The 14239-nt window shown below is 44.6% G+C and overlaps 1 protein-coding gene across 2 annotated transcripts in view; it reads right to left on the bottom strand.

Moving 5' to 3' along the window:
- LOC141048586 (uncharacterized) overlaps window positions 1-14239 on the bottom strand; it is a 142787-nt gene that overhangs the window by 111354 nt on the left and 17194 nt on the right. For both annotated transcript variants that reach the window (XM_073544309.1, XM_073544310.1), the window contains exon 2: window positions 13103-13226. In XM_073544309.1, the coding sequence (XP_073400410.1) occupies window positions 13103-13180 (78 nt within the window). In that variant the 5' untranslated portion in view covers window positions 13181-13226. The remainder of the gene's footprint in view (window positions 1-13102; window positions 13227-14239) is intronic.

Genomic DNA, 14239 nt, shown 5'->3' on the forward strand with positions numbered 1-14239 from the left:
CCCCTCCAAGAAGTGTCGCCATTCCTCAAAAGCCAGTTTGATGGCCAACAACTCCCTGTTGCCGATGTCGTAATTCCGTTCGGCCGGCGACAGTTTCTTGGAGAAGTAGGCACATGGACGCAAATTGCTCAAGGACGAGCCCTGTGACAGTACTGCCCCCACTCCCACCTCAGACGCATCGACCTCCACCGTAAAAGGTTTAGATACGTCCGGTTGCACCAGAATGGGGGCTGAAGCAAAACGGTTCTTCAGAAGCTCAAATGCACGCACCGCATCCTCAGACCAGATAGCGAGATTGGTACCTTTTTTCGTCATGTCCGTGAGCGGTTTTGCTATAGTAGAGATTCTTAATAAACTTCCTATAATAGTTAGCAAACCCAAGGAACCGCTGGAGCGCTTTTAGATTACCAGGCCGTTCCCATCGCAGCACCGCTTGCACCTTCGCAGCATCCATTTTAAACCCTGCGGCGGACACAATATATCCCAAAAAAGGCAACTCTTGAACAAAAAACATGCATTTTTCGAGCTTAGCATAGAGCTTATTCTCACGGAGCAGCTGTAACACCTGCCTGACATGCTCTAAATGAGTGTCCTGGTCGCTCGAATAAATGAGGATATCATCCAGGTACACAATCACAAATTTCCCCAGCACATGAGCAAATACATCATTTATGAAATGTTGGAACACAGCCGGCGCGGTTGTCAACCCAAATGGCATAACTAGGCTTTCAAAATGACCCTCAGGGGTATTAAATGCCGTCTTCCACTCATCCCCGTGACGGACCCTTATGAGGTTATATGCCCCCCTGAGGACAAGTTTGGAAAACCACTTCGCACCCGCCACCTGGTTGAACAAATCAGGGATCAGAGGCATCGGGTAGGGATCACGGACCGTAATCTGGTTTAACTCCCGGAAATCCAGACACGGGCGTAACCCCCCATCTTTTTTCTTAATGAAGAAAAACCCCGCTGCTACAGGTGAGGATGAAGGCCGGATGTGCCCTTTACTTAAACTCTCCGCAATGTAATCCTTAAGAGCTTGTCTCTCCGGACCTGAAATACTAAACATCCTCGCCTTTGGCAATTTAGCCCCGGGTTTTAACCTAATCTGACAGTCATAGGCTCGATGTGGAGGTAGTTCTGAGCAACCCCTCTCAGAGAATACGTCCGCAAAATCCAGCAATGCCTCCGGAAGGCTGGACTTCACGGCGGACACACGTGGCCAAGCAATTTTCCTGTCAGAAACTGCTCCACTGGACTATGTCCTGGGTTCTCCAGTCAATCACCGGGTTGTGCTTAGACAACCATGGGAAACCCAGGACTATTTGTGCTGGGAGATTATTGAGTACCTTACAAGTAACCCACTCAGAATGTAGGACCCCAATGTGGAGTTTAACCTCAGCTACAAACTCAGTAATCTCCCCCTGTGGGAGGGGAGCAGCATTAATGGTAACCACGCGAATAGGATGAGGGAGTTTTTCGATCTTGAAACCTGCCATGCATGCAAACTCCTCATCCATGAGATTGGTGGCTGAACCGCTATCCACAAACACTGATATTGGTAGCTCTCTGCCCGCAATAATAACCCTGGCAGGGAGCATACATTGAGATACCATCATGGAGGATATGCATACGCTCAGTTGGGACTCCTCCATACCCTCTGAGCTTACCAGTTTTCCGCCGGTGCGACTTTCTTTGGTAGCACAGGACAAGCATTTACATAATGATCTCTTTTACCACAGTAAAAACATGCTCCATGCTTCCTGAACCCAGGAACGCGGCGCTGCACATGCGATACCCCCGCGATTTGCATAGGTTCCGTGGGGTCACCTGCAGCAACCACACTGGCACCCCTGCTTTCCCCCAGAGGCAGCGTCTCCTGCGCCCCTTGACGCAAACGGCGATCAATACGAATAACCAAACTCATGGCAGACTCCAACAATGCCGGAGTCTCATACATCAGGAGGGCCTGTTTAACTCTTTCTGAGACCCCATGAATAAACTGACTCCGCAGCGCTGGGTCGTTCCACTGTGTGTCTACTGCCCAACGGCAAAATTCTGAACAATAGTCTTCCGCCATACGTTCCCCCTGACGGAGGGCGCAGATTTTAGATTCCGCCAAAGCCAATCTGTCGGGGTCATCATAAATGAGCCCGAGTGCTGAAAAAAAACATTCTCAACCGAATGAAACGTAGCAGAGTCGGCTGGTAAGGAAAACGCCCATGCTTGGGGGTCCCCACTCAGTGAAGATAACACCAGACCCACCCGCTGAGCCTCATTTCCTGAGGAGACCGGGCGCATGCGGAAGTATAACTTGCAGGCCTCCCGAAAGATGACAAATTTGCTGCGTTCCCCAGAAAATCGTTCAGGCAGCGGAATCTTAGGCTCTGCACCTGCAGAAGCCGCTTGCACATTAGCTACAACCAGGCCCTGCTGCTGAACTGCCCCCTTCAACTCGGTGACCTGTACGGACAGCGCCGCCAACTGGCGGTTTATGGAAGTCATGGAATCCATGGAAAAATGTTGGGCCGATTATAATGTTATGCGGGGCTTAGGTCAAAGGAGGCTGACAAACCCGGGCCCCTGCGGAGTCCCTCAAACTAGGGAAAACCCTGTCTGACCCTCAACCCAGGGTTTTTGCTAAAGGTGCAAATGCCTGAGCCTCCAGCCTCTCTTATCTCCTGCTCAGCCCTAAGCTGAACCCTCCACCCAGTGAGTTGTAAAACCACCAAAGCCCACACAGTAATGACAGACAGGGAGAACTCAAACCACACCGCGCCGCATACACACAGGACAATACTATAATGTGAACAGGGCAAAACAAAGCACAAATATAGGAAGGCGAAAAGGTAACAACGGATCATACGACACCAGATATGAATTTCTCTCTCCAACACCTCCACTCCAGACCGGAACCACTTGGCACAAAACACAAGCTATAATCGGCGACGCCCACAGGCCAGCACGACTATTTAAAGACCGTGGGCGTGACCAAACATCCCACCTGATTTCCAGCTAGATTAATCCCAGATAACCTGAGTAAAATCAAGCCGGCGCCACTGAGGCTATAGTGGACGGAGATGGAACTACCGCTGCCTGCCGGACGCTGTGGTGTGAACAGCGTCCGACATGACATGATTGCCCCATAGTGGGACAAAGTAAAAAAAAAGTCAAAAAACATTTTTAAATAATTGTAGAAAATATTTTAAAATAAAAAAAAACAATATTTATTCTATCACTAAATAAATATTTGAGTGAAAAAAACCTAAACAATAAGTACACATATTTGGTATCACTGTGTCCGTAACGACCCGCTCTATAAAACTGTCCCACTAGTTAACCCCTTTAGTGAACACCATAAAAAAGGCAAAAAAAAAATGCTTTATCATCATATGGCTGCACAAAAAGTAGAATAACACGCGCTCAGAAAGACGGATATAAATAAACATGGTACCGCTGAAAATGTCATCTTGTCCCGCAAAAAGCAAGCCCCCATGCAGCTCCATCACCGGAAAAATAAAGTTATAGCTCTCAGAATAAAGCGATGCAAAAATAGAATTTTTTCTATAAAACCGTTTTTATTGTAGAAATACACCAAAACATAAAAAAAGATATAAATGAGGTATTGCTGTAATCGTACTAACCAGAAGAATATAGATGCCTTATCAATTTTACCACACACAAAACTGTATAAACACTTCCCCCCCCACAAAGAAATTCATGAATTGCTGGCTTTTGTTCATTCTGCCTCCCAAAAATCAGAATAGAAAACAATACAAAAATGTCATGTGCCCGAAAATGGTACCAACAAAAGTCAACTCGCCCCGCAAAAAAACAAGACCTCACATGATTCTGTGGGCCAAAATATGGAAAAATTATAGCTCTCAAAATATGATGCAAAAACTATTTTTTTGCAATAAAAAGCGTCTTTCATTGTGTGACAGGAGCCAAACATAAAAACCTGCTATAAGGCCTCTTTCACATGTCCTGATATTTCCAGTACCAGAGATGTCAGTGTCCATGTGTGTAATACTCGTGGCACACGTGTGGCGCATCAGTACTACAAGGACGGGCGCCAGGGAAAAAGCATTACAGTAAGCGCTGTTTCCCGGCACCAGATGCTGAACAAGGCTATTATCATTCTTCCCTGCTTTGCTGGCGATCGTTACATTTAAACTCCCATCAGCCTAAACCTGCAGGCTGATAAGGGGCCATGAATATTTACCCCTCAGCCTAAAAATAGCAGCCCGCAGCTGCCCAGAAAAGGCACATCTATTAGATGCGCCAATTCTGGTGCTTTGCCCGGCTCTTCCCACTTGCCCTGTAGCGATGGCAAGTGGGGCTCATATTTGTGAGGTTGATGTCACCTTTGTATTGTCCACCACCAGCTTACCAGTCTGAGAATACCAGTCCCCAGCTGTGAGTTTTGTCTGGCTGGTTATCAAAAATAGGGGGGGAACCCACACCATTTTTTAAAAAATTTTCGTATTTATTTACAGCGCAGGAGAGACAGATGAATACTCCCATCCATTGCGCCTGCTGTCACTGTTAGCAGCAGCAGGGGTAGCCTGATGGGAGTAATAGTCCCATCAGCCACCGCCTGCTGTCTTTTTTATTACCTAAATGTACCTTTCATCATTCTCCCCTGCTCATGCCGATCGCCGGCAGAGCAGGCGACAATGATGAGAGCCGTGTTCAGCACCCGGCATCAGGGAACAGCGCTTACTGAAAGACTTCTTCCCCGGCGCCGATCTGTGTCATATGGATGACATTCATGTGTGTTATGCGTATGCACGTGTGCTGGATGTTTTGTGGCCCATGCCGACATTAAAAAAAAAATGGACATGTCCGTGGAAACACACTAACATGTGCACAGACCCATTCACTTGAATAGGCAAATAGCGCTCCGTTCCTCCCGAGTCTCTATGTATGGCTAAGTAGCACTGTATGTTAGTCGTCAGGTTCCTGCAGCGGCACAGCAGGAATCCAGAGCCTTGCATTCAGCGGACTCCCATTCTCCATCGACCGCAGAGGAGCCTGCTCAGCAGCCCCGTCGTTCCCGACGCTCTGTGGGTCTGGCTGTTGCTGCCACCTCTGGGCCAACAATAGCAAAACAGGCTGCTCAGCAACAAGCCATTCCAGAGGCAAAAAGTCCTTCTGTCGCTCCACTGAGCATGCTCACGAGACGATCTCCCATTGGAGATCGGGAGTCGCATGCACAGGTCCTTCTCCAGATCTGATTGGTTCATCTCAGGGATCTGGAAGCTTCTGGAAGGTCCCGGCTATAAAAGGTTTGCATGGCCGCTCGGCCATGCGCTAGTATAGACTCTAGTTGCTACCTGTGTGAATGATGACGTATGCATTGATTTGCAAATGACTCATTAAGATTACCCTCCCTCTGATATTACGTGTGTGGATAGGGAACCAGTGATAGAGACCAGGCCCAGTCTGTGGCAAGCTACAGGCCACAGTGCATATCATCCACGGTACTAGCGTCCGACAGTGTGCCCGCTACCGGGCATTGTCGTACAGCGGCAGTGTCTGTCGTCGCGCTGCAGTCAGCAGTACTTATTGGCGTCCGCAGTTGCGATGCCGCACACACGGTAGGTCTAGAAGGACGCTGACCTTGTGTCTTGGGCCCGAGTCCTGTGACCATATACCGTGCGTGCATTCCGCCGAGTCCTGTGTCGTCAACAGGCTCGGTCTTTGTATTTAACGCCTAGGCTGTGAAATAACAGACCGCCCAGCGCACACCGGGTGACGTTCAACCCGCGTGTGTTATACCGCCATATTGTGCGTCTGCCATTACATAGCAGTGTAACACCTCTGCACGGTGGACCCCGGGCGGCGAACGCACTTACTATTATTTATTATTTAGTGCGTTCTGCCGTCCCCAACACTGTACAGCCACATATAGTGTATTGCCACATTCAGTAGAAATTGTGGGACAAATTTTGTTGTCATTTGTACCCACTTCTTGTGTGAAAATGTATAATTTTTTGGTGGTAAAAATATAGTTATTTTGTTCTCACTGCCCATTAGTATAAAGTTCTGTGACACACCCATGGTGTTATTATGATTACTAAACCCCTAGATGAATTCACCAGGGTGTAGTTTGTAAAATGGGGTCACTTATGGGGGGGGGGGGTTCTGCTGTTTTGCAACCTCATGGGCTCTCCCAGTGGGTCATGGCAACTGCAAACTGTAACATTAAGGCTAAGTGCACACGTTGCAGAAATTTTCTGCTCAAAAACCTGAATCCCTTCCCAGAAACCGCACCTATTTTTCCGCTTGCGTTTTTGCGCAGTTTTGATGCGTTTTTGATGCGTTTTTTTTCCGCAGCGGTTTAAAACCGCATGGAAGAGGCCTAAAACGGGGAAAATCCGCAAAATTAATGAGCATGCTGCGTTTTTTACCGCGATGCGGTTTTTTCGCGGTAAAAAACGCATCAATGTGCACAAAAAGTGCAAAATGCATAGAAATAACTGTGCAGCTTATTTTTAGCGGTTTTATAGAGAAAACCGCGGTAAAAACCGCTAAAAAAACGCTGTGTGTGAACACAGCCTAAAATCTGGCGCTCCTTGCCTTCTGAGCTCTGCCATGTGCCCAAACAGTGGTTAACCCCCACATATGGGATATCAGCGTACTCAGGACAAATTGCACAATAATTTTTGGGGTACAATTTCTTCTGTTACCCTTTGAAAGATAAAAAAATGGGGGTGAAAATATTTTTGTGGAAAAAAAATGATTTTTTTATTTTTATGGCTCCACGTTATAAACTTCTGTAAAGCACTTAGGGGTTCACAGTTCTCACCACACATCTAGATAAGTTCCTTGGGGGGGGTCTAGTTTCCAAAATGGGGTCACTTGGGGGGGTTTCCACTGTTTAGGTTCATCAGGGGGCTCTCCAAACGCAACATGGCGTCCGATTTCAATTCCAGCCAATATTGCTTTGAAAAGGCCAAACGGCGCTCCTTCCCTTCCGTGCTCTGCCATACGCCCAAACAGAGGTTCCCCTCCACATATTGGGTATCAGCGTACTCAGGACAAATTGCATAATAACATTTGGGGTCCAATTTCTCCTGTTACCCTTGGGAAAATAAAACAAATTGGATCTGAAGTAAATTTTTTGTGAAAAAAGGTAAAAATGTTTTTTTTTTTTTTTTTTAAACATTCACAAAATTCCTGTGAAGCACCTGAAGGGTTAATAAACTTCTTGAATGTGGTTTTGAGCACCTTGAGGGATGCAGTTTAGAATGGTATCACTTTTGGGCATTTTCTGTCATATAGACCCCTCAAAGTGACTTCAAATGTGATGTGGTCCCTAAAAAAAAAATGGTTTTGTAAAAATGAGAAATCGCTGGTCAACTTTTAGGCTGTGCGCACACGTTGCGGAATTGCCATGGAAATTTCCGCGGTAATTCCGCAACTTCCTGCTGCGGGAAATAAGCCAGAATTCCGCATGCGTAATTCCCACGTATTTCCCGCATTTTAACTAGCGTTTTCCAAGCGATCTGTAGCATCGCTTGGAAAACTGATTGACAGGTTGTGACCAACTTTTAATATTGAGGCTGCCTATGTAGCATCAGTAGTAAAAAGATAGAATGTTAAAAATAAAAAAAATCGTGCTTTTCTCACCTTGCGGCGTCCCCCACGGCGTCCCCGATCCTCGCGATGCTCCCGGCAAGTCCCATTCCCAGCGATACCTTGCGACAATGACCTTTGATGACATAGTGGTCTCGCGATACCGTAGCGGTCATTGTCGCTAGTCATCGCTGAGAATGGGAGTTGGCAGGAGCATCGCTGAGGCCTGGGGACACTGTGTGGGACGCCGGAAGGTGAGAATATCATGATTTTTTATTTTAATTCTTTTTTTTTTTTTTTTTTTTTAACAGGGATATGGTATCCAGGGCCTGGAGGAGTCTCCTTTCCTCCAGACCCTGGGTACCATCCGCACATTTTCCGCTTACTTTGCGCATGGTGGGCACAGCCACATGCGGAAAGTAAGCGGAACAATGCATTCCTATGTGTGTGGAATTCCCGCGATTCCGCACAAAGAATGAGCATGCTGTGTATTTTTACGCGATGCGATTTTTCCACAGAAAAATATGCAGCATTAGCACAGCATGTGCGGAATGCCTTTGATTACAATGGGCTGCTTATTTTATGCGTTTTTGCCGCTAAAAAACGCGGCAAAAAACAAATAAAATATGCAGGAATTCCGGACGTCTGCACACAGCCTTAACCCTCATAAATTCCTAACAAAAAAAAAAAATTTTGGTTCCCAAATTGTGCTGATGTAAAGTAAACATGTGGGAAATGTTCCTTAAGTTTTTTGTGTGCCGTATCTGAGATTTAAGAGCATGAAAATTCAAATTTGAAAAATTGCTAAATTTTCACCAAATTTGCTTTTTTCACAAATAAACGCAAGTTATATGAATGAAATGTTACCACTAACATGAAGTACAATATGTCACGAGAAAACAATGTCAGAATCACCGGGATCCATAGAAGCGTTTCAGAGTTATTACCTCAGAGGGACAGTGGTCAGAATTGTAAAAATTGGCCCGTGAGTTAACGTGCAAACCACCCTTGGGGGTAAAGGGGTTAACCCCTTCACCCCCAAGGGTGGTTTGCACGTTCATGACCGGGCCAATTTTTACAATTCTGACCACTCTACCTTTATGAGGTCATAACTCTGGAACGCTTCCATGGATCCCGGTGATTCTGACACTGTTTTCTCGTGACATATTGTACATCATGTTAGTGGTAACATTTCATTCATATAACTTGCGTTTATTTGTGAGAAAAACGGAAATTTGGCGAAAATTTTGAAAATTTCGCAATTTTCCAACTTTGAATTTTTATGCCCTTAAATCACAGAGATACGGCACACAAAAAACTTGATAACTAACATTTCCCACATGTTTACTTTACATCAGCACAATTTTGGAACCAAAATTTTTTTTTGTTAGGAAGTTATAAGGGTTAAAAGTTGACCAACGATTTCTCATTTTTACAACACCATTTTATTTTTAGGACCACATCACATTTGAAGCCACTTTGAGGGGTCTATATGATAGAAAATACCCAAAAGTGACACCATTCTAAAAACTGCACCCCTTAAAGTGCTCAAAACTACATTCAAGAAGTTTATTAACCCTTTAGGTGCGTCACAGGAATTTTTTTGAATAGTTAAAAAAAATGAACATCTAACTTTTTTTCGTAAAAAAAATACTTCAGGTTCAATTTTTTTTATTTTACCAAGGGTAACAGGAGAAATTGGACTGCAAAAGTTATTGTGCAATTTGTCCTGAGTACGCAGATACCTGATATGTGGGGGGGAACCACTGTTTCGGTGCATGGCAGAGCTCAGAATGGAAGGAGCGCCGTTTGACTTTTTCAATGCAAAATTGGCTGGAATTCAGATTGGACGCCATGTCACGTTTGGAGAGTCCCTGATGTACCTAAACAGTGGAAACCCCCTACAAGTGACCCCATTTTGGAAACTAGACCCCCCAAGGAACTTATCTAGATGTGTGGTGAGAACTTTGAACCCCCATGGGCTTCACAGAAGTTTATAACATAAAGCCAAACAATTAAAAAATCATATTTTTAATCAAAATGATCTTTTCACCCTCAATTCTTATTTTTCCAAGGGTAACAGGACCCTAAAAGTTATTGTGCAATTTGTCCTGAGTACGCTGATACCCCACATGTGGGGGTAAACCACTATTTGGGCGCATGGCAGAGCTTGGAAGGGAAGAAGCGCCATTTGACGTTTTTGGCTGGAATTGAGATCGGACACCATGTCGCGTTTGGAAAACTCCTGATGTACCAAAACAGTGGAAACCCCCCACAAATGACACCATTTTGGAAACTAGACCCCCTAAGGAACTTATCTAGATGTGTGGTGAGCACTTTGACCCCCCCAGTGCTTCACAGAAGTTTATAATGCCCGGGCGTGAAAATAAAAAATTCGTATTTTTTCCACAAACATGATCTTTTAGTCACCATTTTTTTATTTTCTCAAGGGTACCAGGAGAAATTGGACCCCAAAAGTTGTTGTCCAATTTGTCCTGAGTATGCTGATAACCCATATGTGGGAGAAAACTACTGTATGGGCACACGTCGGGGCTCGGAAGGGAAGTAGTGACGTTTTGGAATGTAGACTTTGATGGAATGGTCTGCGGGTGTCATGTTGCCTTTGGAGAGCCCCTAATGTACCTAAACAGTGGAAACCCCCCACAAAAGACACCATTTTGTAAACTAGACCCCCCAAGGAACTTATCTAGATGTGTGGTGAGCACTTTGAACCCCCCAGTGCTTCACAGAAGTTTATAACGCCCGGGCGTGAAAATAAAAAATTCGTATTTTTTCCACAAACATGATCTTTTAGTCACCATTTTTTTATTTTCCCAAGGGTACCAGGAGAAATTGGACCCCAAAAGTTGTTGTCCAATTTGTCCTGAGTATGCTGATACCCCATATGTGGGAGAAAACTACTGTATGGGCACACGTCGGGGCTCGGAAGGGAAGTAGTGACGTTTTGGAATGAAGACATTGATGGAATGGTCTGCGGGTGTCATGTTGCCTTTGGAGAGCCCCTAATGTACCTAAACAGTGGAAACCCCCCACAAATGACCCCATTTTGAAAACCAGACCCACTAAGGAACTTATCTAGATGTGAGGTGAGCACATTGAACCCCCAAGGGCTTCACAGAAGTTTATAATGCCAGGGCATGAAAATAAAAAAATCGTATTTTTTCCAGAAACATGATCAATTAGTCCCCAATTTTTTCATTTTCCCAAGGGTAACAGGAGAAATTGGACCCCCAAAAGTTGTTGTCCAATTTGGCCTGAGTATGCTGGTACCCCATATGTGGGAGAAAACTACTGTATGGACACACGTCGGGGCTCGGAAGGGAAGCAGTGACGTTTTGGAATGCAGACTTTGATGGAATGGTCTGCGGGTGTCATGTGCGTTTGGAGAGCCCCTGATGTACCTAAACTATTGAAACTCCCACAAGTGACCCCATTTTGGACACTAGACCCCCCATGGAACTTATCTAGATGTGTGGTGAGCACTTTGAACCCCCAAGTGCTTCACAGAAGTTTATAACACTCGGACGTGAAAATAAAAAAATCATTTTTTTCCACAAAAATGATATTTTTGCCCCCAATTTTTTATTTTCCTAAGGGTAACAGGAGAAATTGGACCCCAAAAATTGTTTTGCAATTTGTCCTGAGTAGGCTGATACCCTATATGTGGGGGTAAAACACTGTTTGGGCGCATGGCAGAGCTTGGAAGGGAAGGAGCACCATTTGACTTTTTCAACTCAGAATTGGCTGGAATTGAGATCAGATGCCATGTTGCATTTGGAGAGCCCCTGATGTGCCCAAACAGTGGAAACCCCCCAATTATAACTCCAACCCTAACCCCAACACACCCCTAACCCTAATCTGAGCCCTAACCCTAGCCCTAACCCTAGCCCTAATGGGAAAATGGAGATAAATACTTTTTTTTAAATTTTATTATTTTTCCCTAACTAAGGGGGTGATATCGGGGGGTTTGATTTACTATTTATGGCGGTTTTTATATTTGGCAGCTGTCGCACGCTAAAAGACGCTTTTTATTGTAAAAATAGTTTTTGCATCACCACATATTGAGAGCTATAATTTTTCCGTATTTTGACCCACCGAGTCATGTGAGGTCTTATTTTTTGCGGGACGAGTTGACGTTTTTATTGGTACCATTTTCGGGCAGGTGACATTTTTTGATCGCTTTTTATTCCTATTTTTGGGACGCAGAATGAACAAAAACCAGCGTTTCATGAATTTCTTTTGGGGGGGTGCGTTTACACCGTTCCGCGTGCGGTAAAATTGATAAAGCGGTTTTATTCTTCGGGTCAGTACGGTTACAGCGATACCTCATTTAGGTCTTTTTTTATGTTTTTGTCGGTTTTATGCAATGAAAACTATTTTATATAAAAAATAATTATTTTTGCATCGCTTTATTCTGTGAGCTATAACTTTTTTATTTTTTCGCTGATGATGCTGTGTGGCAGCTCGTTTTTTGCGGGACAAGATGACGTTTTCAGCGGTACCATGGATATTTATATGCGTCTTTTTGATCGCGCGTTATTACACTTTTTGTTTGGCGGTATGATAATAAATCATTATTTTTTGCTTTTTTATTTTTATTTTTTAAGGGGTTCGCTAAAGGGGTTAACTAATGGGACAGTTTTATAGGGCGGGTCATTACGGACGCAGTGATACCTAATATGTGTACTTTTATTGTTTTTTTTTATTATTATTTCCAAAAAATGGATTTATTGGGGGAATATTTTTTTTTTTTCTAATTTATTTGGCGATTTTTTTTTTAATTATTTTAACACTTTTTTTTATTTTTTTTTTTACTTTATTAAATAGTCCCAGGTGGGACATCACTGTCCTGTGACAGATCGCTGATCTGTCACATCACAGATCACTGTGACAGATCAGCGATCTGACACAGGCACTGCAGAAGGCTTCCTCATGCCTGCGCTTTGCAGGCACTGAGGAAGCCAGCTTCCTGCAGGCCCCCGAAGGCCCCCGTCGCCATCTTGGATTCGGGGGCCTGGAGGAAAGGAGCCTCCCGCAGCAGCGCTGCACATTGCGCTGCCGTGGGGGGCTCAGGGAAGCACGGAGGGAGCCCCCTCCCTGCCGATGCTTCCCTTTAACCCCCGGTACACCGCGATCATGTTTGATCGCGGTGTGCAAGGGGTTAACGTGTCGGGGGCGGTCCGTGACCGCCCCTGACACATTGTGCCGGGTGTCAGCTGTGATAATCAGCTGACACCCGGCCGCGATCAGCGGCGCTCACCACGTGGGCGCCGCTGATCGCGCCGACGTACTATCCCGTCCATGGGCATAGGGGCCCGGGTCCCATGGACGGGATAGTACGTCGGATGGCAGAAAGGGGTTAAGGAACAACCACAAGACGATTTCATCACCCAGGTATCATTGTAATCAGTGTAACAGCACAAACCTGACACTGTGTGTAGGTTACGCAGCACAATCCACTTTGACACAAAACAAGACACTTTTTACAACCCCTCACCTCTCCAGTCAGCAGGTAGATTATCTCTAGGGTGAGATTTAATATATTCTCAACCATCTGTTTGCTGTTCATTTCCATCCTTAGTGGGGCAGTCAGGAAAATAATAGTTTTTTTGTTCAAGAACCTAGAGGAGAAAAGAAGTCAAATAACATTAAGATTTACATCCTATATGTACAGTATTACACTATTCTAAAGATTTAAAATTATATTGGCAAACTCATACAGAAATATAAAAAGCAAACTCCATCCTATAGAATTCCCCACACAAGAATGCAGAAATAACCACGTGAAGGCAAATTTCACACAGGCGTAATATGGGTCATAAAGTTTGGGTCATTAGGCAGCAAATTAAGAGTAACCGTCGTTTTAACTTTTTTGTTTCCATAAATCGATAGTACAATTGAAAATAAGAAACTCTGTAATATATCTTATCAGAGAAATCTCCTTCTTTCTCCTAAAAGGACTGATCATTCATTCTCAATTTATGGGTAAAATCTGTATTCAGTTAATAAATAGGAGATAGAAGGTGACGAGTGGTGCACATAAGTTTCTATGGAGAACTGTAAGGCTGTGTGCCCACGATGCAATTTTTAAGCGTTTTTGCCGCGATTTTCGGCGCGAAAACGCTGCGAAAAAGTTTAAAAATCGTGTACAGAACGCCCCCCATGCATTCCTATGGCATTCCGCACATGCTGTGCTAATGCTGCGCTTTATTCCTGTATTTGTGTGTATTTCACTTGGGTATTCATTCCTTCCTCTTACTTGTATTTTGTTTGTCTATTTATCTATGATATGAATTTACTTAATAAAATTTATTTTTTATTTGATATATATCTCTCTTTCTGAGTGGTGTGTTCAGGATACAGTAGATCAGTCCGCAGCAAAAATCATGTGTGTGAACAGACACTACAGGGGTTTTCTGAGAATGTGAAAATAATTAGAATGAAATGATAAATCTCCTGCGGCTCCAGCATCGATGTTCTGGGGTTCTCTGCCAGTCTCAGCACTGGACTGCAGGGTTCTTGTGGCTCCGGGGGTCTACGTCAGTCTTGGCACTAGGCTGCAGGTGTCTTGTGGCTCTGGGGGTCTCTGTCAGTCTTAGGCTGTGTGCACACGCTGCGGATTAGGTGCGGTTTC

Source organism: Dendrobates tinctorius, unplaced genomic scaffold, assembly GCF_039654945.1.
Source record: "Dendrobates tinctorius isolate UK_male_01 unplaced genomic scaffold, ASM3965494v1 ptg000137l, whole genome shotgun sequence".
Classification (NCBI taxonomy): Eukaryota; Metazoa; Chordata; class Amphibia; order Anura; family Dendrobatidae; genus Dendrobates; species Dendrobates tinctorius.